Source organism: Rosa chinensis, chromosome 5, assembly GCF_002994745.2.
Source record: "Rosa chinensis cultivar Old Blush chromosome 5, RchiOBHm-V2, whole genome shotgun sequence".
NCBI lineage: Eukaryota > Viridiplantae > Streptophyta > Magnoliopsida > Rosales > Rosaceae > Rosa > Rosa chinensis.
The window spans coordinates 13,290,079-13,300,520 of record NC_037092.1 but is presented as its reverse complement, the minus strand read 5'-3'; the positions used below and the strand labels follow the sequence as shown (position 1 = coordinate 13,300,520).

Below are 10,442 nucleotides of genomic sequence, written 5' to 3'. Positions count from 1 at the left end.
TGACTTTTTTAAATTTCATTTACTCTACAGAAGATGCTAGTTGATAAAGCATGGATGATGTTAAAACAGTCAGATATAAGGTATTTTGATGGAGTCACAAATTTCATCGATTACGCTACTAGGCATGTCAAAGATAGCGATGGAAAAATGTATGTCGAGATTGTATAAACCAAGATAGAGAATTGCCAGTAACAATACAGTATCATCTTTTGTACAGGGGTATTATGCAAGACTATACAGTATGGCGTAAACATGGGGAGAAGGTGGTTAATGATAGTGGTAGCAATGGTAATAGTTACAATCATAGCCATGGTAATGGGGCTGCCCATTTTGATCAATGTGATGATATGCAAGAACTTATAGAAGAATGTATCCAACAAGATCCCAATGGACATGCGCAGAAGTTTTACAAATCGTTGGAGGAATCAGAAGTGCCATTGTACCCTGAGTGCAAGAAATATTCCAACTTGTCATTTATTGTTAACTTGATGCACATTAAGAGTACTGGTAATATGAGCAACAAGGCATTTGACCAGTTATTGGAATTGTTGAAAAATGCATTCCCCATGTGTGAAAAATTGCCGACATCAAACTATGGAGCAAAGAATATTGTAAAAGAGATTAAAATGATTGTGTAATATATTACAAGGAGCTTGCAGATGCATCTGAATGTCCTACATGCAAGCTTTCAAGGTGGCTGACACAACGCACTACCATAAAAAAAAGGGAAAAAAGGTTAAAAATATTCCGTGGAAAGTTTTGCGATATTTTCCACTCACACCTAGACTTCAACGACTATTTATGTCATCTAAGACAGCTCAAGATATGAGGTGTCATTTTGAAGACCATGTGAAAGATGGTGTTTTAAGGCATCCAACATATGCGGAGGCTTGGAAAACTTTCAATCAAATTCATCCATCAATCGGCAATGAGCATCGAAATGTAAGGCTTGGTTTGGCGACTGACGGATTCAACCCTTTTGGAAATATGAGTGTTAGTCATAGTACTTGGCCAGTTTTTCTATTTCCGTACAACCTTCCTCCATGTATGTGCATGAAAGAGCCTTACATCTTCTTATCTTTACTCATACCAGGACCAAAGGGTCCTGGCAATGATATTGATGTTTACCTAAGACCATTGATTGATGAGTTGAACACTTTGTGGGAATATGGTGCAGAAACGTATGACATTTCTACAAAACAAAATTTTCAGATGAGAGTTGCAGTCATGTGGACAATCAATGATTTTCCTGCATATGGTTACATGTCTGGTTGGAGTACACAGGGAAAATTGGCATGTCCATGTTGTGCGTCAGAGACTTCTAGTCATAGTTTACAACACGGCTCAAAACAATGTTATATGAGGCACTGTCGATTTTTAGCACCAGATCATGAATGGCGTAAACAACGGGAACCTTTTGATAATACAAGGGAAGAGAAATGTGCACCAAGAAGACAATCTAGTGAGGACATTGTGGATGAACTTCAGGGTTTGAAGACAGTTGCGCATGGAAAGAATAAGAAACCCCAAATTATCCCTGGATTTGGAATGACTCACAATTGGAAAAAGAGTAGTATATTTTTCCAATTGCCTTATTGGAAGACACTATTGTTGCGCCATAATTTGGATGTGATGCATATCAAAAAAAATATTTTCGATAATGTGGTTGGCACAATAATGAACATTGATGGTAAAACAAAAGATTCTTTAAATGCTCGTCTTGATCTCCAAGCTATGGATATAAGGAAAGCTTACTGGCCTAGAGAGGAGGATGGCAAACTAGTTTATGATCTGACACTTTTTGAATTGTCAGCTGTTGATATTAAAACTATATGTGAATGGTTACTGAACTTGAAAGTTCCTGATGGATATTGTGCAAATGTATCTCATTGGATCAATGCTAAACGACGCAGTATTTCTGGCATGAAGAGTCATGATTGCCATGTTTTCTTAGAGAGACTACTTCCGCTTGTGGTGCGAGAGTTATTGCCCAAAAAACCTTGTGAAGCATTGATTGAGCTTTCTTACTTTTTCAGAGAGTTGTGTGCTAAAGTACTGAGGGTCTCGAATTTGGAACTTTTGGAAAATCAAATTGTCATAACTCTATGCAAGTTGGAAATGATATTTCCTCCTGCATTTTTTGACATCATGGTTCATTTGTCAATTCACTTGGCGTGGGAAGCAAAAGTATGTGGTCCTGTGCAATATAGATGGATATATCCCATTGAAAGGTAACTATTATAATTTTATATATTGAAATTTTTTTTAAAATTTTATTATGTGATGCTTAATTGACACTTTTTTAACATAATATTTGGTTTCTTGATAAATAGGTACTTGCATAAGTTAAATACTTATGTTCGTAATAAGACCTATCCAGAAGGTTCTATTGCAGAAGGCTATTTGGCAAAAGAGTGTATCACATTTTGTTTATGATATTTATGTGAAGTTGAGACTAAATTTAACCGAATAGAAAGAAACTATGATGGAGGTCAACCATTGCAAGACAAGTCTCAGTTATCTATCTTCTCAATTCCAGGTAAAACTATTGGCACGTGTATTGACAGTAATGACTGACAAGCTTCATCATGCTGCCTCCCATTATGTCCTAACAAATTGTGATGAGTGTTTGCCTTTTATTGAGTATGAAATCCTATCACCATAATACTTTAAATTTATATATGTATGTGATATTAATTAATTAATAAGGTGTTCTATGTGCAGAGAACATAAAGGCATTCTTCGTATACAACATGGTGATGATCGGGTGGATGAGTTGCACACAAAAAAATTTGTGCAATGGTTTTCTGAAAAGGTAACCACAATTTTAATTTAAGATATAACTGTTAATAGTTATATTTAATATTTTTTATTAAAAAGTGTTACATTTTTCACATGCAGATCCAGCAATTGAATGCAGATGGAAAAGTGAGCGCTCAAATGCGTTCTTTGGCCCAACATCCTGGAAAGCAAGCTGTCTGCTACAAAGGTTACAATATCCATGGATTTCGGTTCCATACAATACAACATGATGTTACTAAGAAAACACAAAATAGTGGAGTTATGGTCAAAGGAGAGAACCAAATTACTATGTGTCTTGGTATGGAACCCTTACAGACGTAGTTGAGCTCTGGTATACAAATCACAATAAAGTTGTCTTGTTTCATTGTAATTGTTTTGACACAGCTACCAAAGGCAAAGGTTATAAGGAAGATCGTTATGGCATACCAAGTGTCAACAATAAGGGTAAGTTGAATACCCAAGAGCCATTTGTGCTGGCATCCCAAGCAACCCAGGTTTATTATGTTGAAGGAATAAAAAACAGTGCTTGGAGTGTCGTGGTGGAAACCAAACCTAGAAACATTTTTGAAATGCCTACTGATGAAGAGGAACCGTATCAAGAAGAAGAATCTTAGTCGAGTCACACATATGCACCGTAATGAGGAAGAAGATAATGAAGAATGAGGTATTGTGCTTCAAGTCCCTACTGATGATTTGTATGTGTGTATTCTCTTTTTTCACATATAAGTCAACAAAATAACGAATTGTTTTGTGATTGCAGTACTGTCCTTTTGGCAAGGTTGAAGTCTAGACATCTGAAAACAGCTGGCAAAATTTAGGCCAATTAATGTGCATTGTAATGTATATGTTGGTGTTCACATAAATTTGAATTGTATCTCTTTGTTGTTTTGTGTTCCTTGGGAGTGGTTTTGGTCTAGTCCCCCTTCCCTTTTGTATTATTTTTTTTATCAATAAAATTTCGAATAAGGGTGAAGAGTTGGCTCTTATTTCGCTTCTTAAAAAAAAATTGATTACTACTTACTGTGTACCTTTTTTACTATTATATATATGACCTTTCTAATAGTGACTATACTTTGTTGCATTGAATGATGATGAACTTATTTCTGGTTTTTCATTATATATGTTATGACCAAATTTGCAAGAATATGAAGACAAAAAATGCAGGAATCTCTATATTGGCTACTTTTAACCTTTTTTTTTTCTTTTGACGGTGAATATGTGGTCGGAAATAAACCCTGTAATTTCCGACGACTTTCTGATGAAACCAGTGTTCTAAAACTCGACCGCCCAGGCCGCCTAAGCGGCGCCTAGGCGCTGGGCGGCGGCTCTCCGACTTGCCTAATAGGTAATCGGTGCCTCTGGGCGTTCTGGATCTGGGCGGGGGCCTAGGCGGCCTGGGCGGGCACCTAGGCGGCTGGGTGGAACAAGCTAGGCGGTTGGGCTAGGCGGATTGCACGGCGAAGTACGGCGGAATTCAAGGCGAGCACAGTGGACTAGTCGGCCATACGTGTTGAGCATGCTATTTCTGATGGTGGAGGCGCGAACAAGCGAATATCGTTAGTGGAAGAAGGCGAAATTCTGAAACTGGTGGAGGCCATTTCCATAATTGACAGAGTAATGAGCTAGTGATTTTACCTGTACAAAGACCAAAGGAGAGAAACCAAGATCAGGATCACCAAGTGCTTGATTATAAGCCAGGCCATCAAATACAGAATCATCCTCCACAGCCATGGCCAACCATTCATCAATGGCTTCGTCACAACATGCCTCCACAGTTCTTACACCGCCGTCGTTACACACAAGGAAAGGCCGGCTTGTTCTGGATCTCCGGATTCTCCCAGAGACGGCGAAGTATAGTTGGAGCAGTTGGAACATAGGCTTCTTTAAGTCATTCACCGTAAGCCCCTTAACTGCATCACTTTTGAAAAAGTAGATCCCTTTGATGTAGAGAAGCTTCATAGCCAAGTCCATGTTGGATCGCAGAGGTAGGAGGAGATATTGTTGGACGTCGTACGATGATTTTGGTTTGAAAATATTTCTCGGTTTATTCGCGAGAGAGAATAAGAGACGATGATCGAGATGGCCTTTCTCAGTGTGTGGCTGCGAAGGCAAGAGAAATGGATAAGTATGCACGTGTGATGTGAAGAAAACAATTTGAATTCATGTGCTGCCATGTTTAATTAAAGGTCTAGCCTCTAGGCATGAGGTGTCCTTGTTTCAATTAATTATTTGACAATTTAACAATTATTTTCCTCTTTTAAGTCTAAATATTCTTAGTTATATAATTATATATTATAAAATTAAATTAAAAATTAAAAAAATACAAAACCGCCTAGGCGCCGCCTAGTCACCCGCCTAGGCGTCTGGGCGCTAGTCCCCTGGCCACCGCCCGACTAGCGCCTAGCGATTTTTCGAACCTTGGATGAAACAAAATCTTATCGGAACTTTTGCCGACGACATCACACTTGGTCAGAAAAACAATTAGCTGGAACTTTTGCCGCAAAATTATAATTATTTCCGACCCCACTCTAAACTTTTTCCGAGAGGTTGTTTACCGACAGAAATAATGGGCATCCAAAAATTGTATTTCTGACGGGAAAATATTTTTGGTCGGAAATAATGTCATTTCCCACGAAAAAAGGATTTAGTCGGCAAAAGTCAGTCGGAAAGGGCCATATTTGTTGTAGTGCCTCCTGACCCTTTCACTTTGGGCTTCCTCCCTCGTTTCCTCTCCCTCACACCTAATTCTGCAATTGCAACTTTCTTCTCCAAAAACAACAATGCCCATAAAAAAATTTCCTTTACCTTTTGTATTATATGGAGAAAAGTAAGGAAAAAAATAATAATAATAAAGGATAAATTGGTCATGTACATACTAAATACTGACACAAGCACACTGTTAATTAACTAATTTTGAAATTTTCTTAGGTAATTTAATGAGTGAATGTCATGAGGGATGTTTAATCAACAATACAAAAAACAGTACGTATAAGAACATTAGAAGTGAGTGAATGTCAGGGAGGAGTGCAAAATTCAACCCCAAAAATAAAAGAAGACGAGGACAAGTGTTAGAATATTCTTGTATAAAAAAGAAATAAAAAAATAAAAGATGTAGAATAGTGTACTGGAGAAGATGAAGAAGAGTTCATCGAGAAAAAACATAAGAGGAAAAAGAAGAGTGGGAATATGAGATAATTAATCTTTGAAATTTTGAAAAACTTAATTTCAAAGCTTAATTATCTCTGACAGGACCCTACCCCGAATTCCACTCTGAAATCCAAGGTGGCCCTGTGGGGCCCACCCTAGTAATAACTCTATCGAAAATTGATCAGAGTCACCCCTAAAAATGGACTACCCAAAACCAGTAAAAACACATTCACACTTCTAATAAACCATCCTTATTCGCCTGGAGCCACCCTGCTCCTCAAATCACAACAACTCCACAATAAGCAACTGAAATCCGAAATACAAAATGTTCCAAATACACAAATGTAATTCCCAAACTTTAAAATAATTGTCCCACAGGTTATCAGAGCAATGTAAAAGAGGCAAAGAATTCAACATACAAGTAGGTTCAATAAATAACATACAATAAGGAATACAACAGCAGCAGATGTCATGCCCCGAATCCTACTACGCCAAACCAGCTACTCTGCAGATTGGCCATTGGAAACCGAAGGGCCCAGGGGAAAGTAGATAAAAAATGTTAGCATGAGTGGACAAAAATAAATAATTGTAAAGAAATAGAAATTTATACTTTCCCACGTTTATTCCTTTAAAAACCCGATGCATGCAACAAATAAGGAAAATAATCTGAATGGTGTTCAGCTCAAGAAAACCGACTAGCCCTGCTAGTCACAAATAACCAAGTAAAAGATTGAACCTCCGCTGCTCAAGAAAAATAAGACCAGCCTCGCTGGTTAAACAAGATCGGACTAGTTCCATTAGTCAAGTAACAATAACATATGGGGAAGAGTTATCACCATACAAGTAAAGGAGCCTCCCAAGCTCGGGTCGGAGTCTCCCAGACTCTTGAGCCTCCCAGGCTCTTTGCTCTACTCACCCGCAAACACAGAGTAAGTGGGGAGGAGTACTAATAACGCTCGACTACCACCCACGTGAGGAGGAGAACTAAATGACAACCCAAGTATAGTAGGATTCAGGGTTTAGCATCTGCTGCTGTTGTATTCCTTATTGTATGTTATTTATTGAAACTACTTGTATGTTGAATTCTTTGCCTCTTTTAGATTGCTCTGATAACCAGTGGGACAATTATTTTAAAGTTTGGGAATTACATTTGTGTATTTGGAACATTTTGTATTTCGGATTTCAGTTGCTTATTGTGGAGTTGTTGTGATTTAAGGAGCAGGGTGGCTCCAAGCGAATAAGGATGGTTTATTAGAAGTGTGAATGTGTTTTTACAGGTTTTGGGTAGTCCATTTTTAGAGGTGATTATGCTGATTTTCGGAAGAGTTATTCCTAAGGTGGGCCCCATAGGGCCACCTCGGATTTCAGGATGGAATTCGGGGCAGGTCCTGTCAATCTCACATCCTCACTCTTCTTCTTCCTCTTCTTTTTAATTTTCTCCATGAATTCTTCTTCATCTTCTCTAGTACACTATTCTACGTCTTTATTTTTTTTATTTCTTTTTTATACAAGAACCTTCTAACACTTGTCCTCGTCTTCTTCTATTTTTGGGGTTGAATTTTGCACTCCTCCCTGACATTCACTCACTTCTTATGTTCTTATATGTATTGTTTTTTGTATTGTTGATTAAATATCCCTCATGTCTTTCTTTTCTCTTCCAAATGTTCAAAACCAATCTTTGACTAATCTCTCTCTTGTCTTCGATCTCTTTTTCCCCATAGACTATTATGTTTCTCTCCATTAATTTTTTTTAATTCAAAATATTATTAAAAGAATAAGAGAAAATACAAAAAGGGAGAGGGGGACATGAACCAAAACCTCCTCCCAAAGAGTTGAAAAGAAAGCTGAGAAGAAAAAAAGGAGATTACCAGCCACACAATTACACCATATAATTAAGCAAACTATAGGTGACTATGCAGCAACAAATAAAAGAAGCCACCATCTTCATGCTGCATAATTAAACCAGTGAGCCCATGCAGCATCATATCCAAGTACTACCAAACTTTGCATTATGAGTAGAAGATCGGTACTGCACTTGAAGAGCACCTTGTCTAGTAGCACAATTAAACCAAGTCTTATTAGACACAACAAGATGGCCCAGTAGTGCAAACTTCTCAATATATTATTAATCCAGCTGCTGAGGAGAACATTTACGAAGCAGCCCGTCCCACTGTATAAAACAGAGCTGCACCTCCCATAGAGCAAAACAGAGCAGCTTAGCGCAGGGTGGATTCCCATTTAAACCAATTAAGAAGATCTATAATAGGGGAAGCCCCATGCATCCATATGCAAGTAAGGGTAGACTTCAAGTGGTGGATTGTCATACCACACCAGAGAGGAGGAGACCAATCCCAGATTAGAAAATCTATCAGCCACAGAATTCCCATCACGAAGAACATGTGAGTAAGTGAAACACATGCTCCAAGCTCTTGTCAAGCAATTGAACTAAGCAACACGAAGGAGCCAAGGAGGAGTAAAAGAAGAGGATGAAAGGCATTGAACAGCCGCCATAGAATCACTTTCTAACCATAGGTGATGCCATCCAAACTTAAAGGCAAACTCAATTCCAATAATAATTGCCATAAGCTCAGAGAAAAAAGTTGTCCGTGTCCCTAATCCTTGACAGAAACCACCTATAAAATGACCAGAACTGTCCCTAAATACCCCACCACATGCTGCTGGGCCAGGATTCCCTTTAGCCAAACCATCAGTATTCAACTTAAGCCAAGGAGGGATGGGAGGATGCTAGAGAACAAGCCGCGGCGCTGCACAATGTTTGACACTGGAGCCACACCCAAGCTTAAGAGTAAATTCAAGTCAACAACACCATTGGCATGACCAGGAGTATGTGGGGCAATAAATCTAATCCAGGCCTTAATCAAACGGAAAACCCGCATAAGGGACTGCTACTTATTCTCAAACCGAAGTTTGTTACGGGATTTCCAAATTGCCATTAGAGCGAAGAGACCACTTGCAAGCCATAAATTCTTAAGTTGAGGAGAGAAAGCTTTGCTCATGAAAGAGTCCCAGAAGTCAAGAAGAGGGCCATGAGATGGTAAGTACGTACCATAGTAACAAGCAAGCCATTGCCACACATGTTGAGCAAAAGAGCAGTTAACAAATAAGTGAGGTAAGTCTTCCACATGCCCAAAAGGGCAAAGCTGACAAACTGAGACAATAGGAATACCGCGCCTTTGAAGTTGATCAACAGTGGGGAGCTTAAGATGAAATAAACGCCAAGCAAGCATAGAGAAATGAGGGGGAATGAAACCTTTCCAGATAGTAGTAGCCCAATCAGCTTGCACGCCAAAACGACGTCGAAACAGATCATAGCCCTCCGAAAAAGAAAACAACCCTGAAGTGGAATTCTCCCAAATGAGAAGATCACACTCTGGAGCACTTGGGAGGGGGGTCTCAATTATTTGCTTTGCAACATCAGGAAATAATGTTGAGGAACGCATAGGTAAAGCCCATTGTTGATTCGATATGAAGGCTGCAACACGGGTTTTTAAAAGATGACAACAAGAGCTCACATTTAACTTATCAACAAGAGAAGAGTCTAACCACTTTTCAGACCAGAAAAGAACTGATTTTCCATCCCCAATTAACCAACTAGATTGCTGATATACCATAGGAAGCACCAACTTAAGCCCGTGCCAAACAGAGGACCCAAAATATCGAAACTTTATGTGCTGAAAAGTCTTAAAACGTTGACAAGCAAAACAACCCCACGAAGATTTCAATGAGAGGATTTCAATGAGAGAGTATGCCAACCCAAACTGAGAAGAGCAGCCAAATTAAGAGATTTGAGATTTCTAAGCCCAAGACCAGCCTCATCTTTCGGGGCGCAGACTTGCTGCCAAGAGACAGTCACCATCTTTTTTATTGCTAAATCACCGGACCAAATGAAATTTTGAGCGCAGGTCGACAAGTGTTTTAAAAGAGAAGAGGGCCATAAATAAATAGAGAAGCTATGAAGCAGCGTACTAAGAAACACATCATGAACCCATTGAACACGACCAGCCATTGATAAAAGCTTCCATTGCCACCCATTTAATCGAGCCTTAGCCTTATCAGCAAGAGCCTGAAGATGGATACGCCGTGGTTTGCCTTTGAAAATAGAAACACCAAGATAAGTAAAAGGAACAGTACCTGATTTAAAACCCAATACACGTTGAACATGCTTACGACGACGAGCATAAGAGGTCCCCAAATAAAAAGTACTCTTATCCTTGTTAACTATCTGGCCAGATGCCTTGCCATAACTATCCAAGAAAGATTGAAGATGCTGAAGAGAGGAAGCATCACCTCTACAGAATACAACAAGATCATCAACATAAAGAACACGAGTAAGTGAGCAACCACGGGGCATCAAAATTGGCCTGACTTTCTTAGCATCAAACAGGACCGAGAGACCACGACTTAAAGCTTCCTCTGCTAGGCAAAACAAGATGGAGATAGAGGGTCCCCTTGTCGCACACCACGTGCGCAAG

The 10,442-nt window shown here is 39.1% G+C and overlaps 1 protein-coding gene and 1 long non-coding RNA gene across 2 annotated transcripts; one reads left to right on the top strand and one right to left on the bottom strand.

Annotated features, from left to right (window-relative positions):
* The first annotated feature begins 2,358 nt into the window (after window positions 1-2,358).
* On the top strand, window positions 2,359-3,707 carry LOC112203194. The gene is made up of 5 exons (XR_005810947.1): window positions 2,359-2,539; window positions 2,725-2,815; window positions 2,902-3,100; window positions 3,187-3,466; window positions 3,563-3,707. It is a non-coding gene; the product is annotated as an uncharacterized LOC112203194 (long non-coding RNA).
* Window positions 3,708-4,174: 467 nt separating this feature from the next.
* Window positions 4,175-4,836, bottom strand: LOC112203193 (protein ECERIFERUM 26-like). Its single transcript, XM_024344191.2, has 2 exons — window positions 4,438-4,836; window positions 4,175-4,327 (listed from the first exon to the last, which is right to left on the bottom strand). Exons 1-2 carry the CDS (start codon window positions 4,771-4,773, stop codon window positions 4,322-4,324), a joined length of 342 nt encoding a protein of 113 aa, XP_024199959.1. The 5' UTR covers window positions 4,774-4,836; the 3' UTR covers window positions 4,175-4,321.
* Between the last annotated feature and the right edge of the window lie 5,606 nt (window positions 4,837-10,442).

Excerpts from the sequence above, each read along its gene's own strand:
- LOC112203193 (XM_024344191.2), bottom strand. The coding sequence starts at position 4,773 with ATGGACTTGGCTATGAAGCTTCTCTACATCAAAGGGATCTACTTTTTC.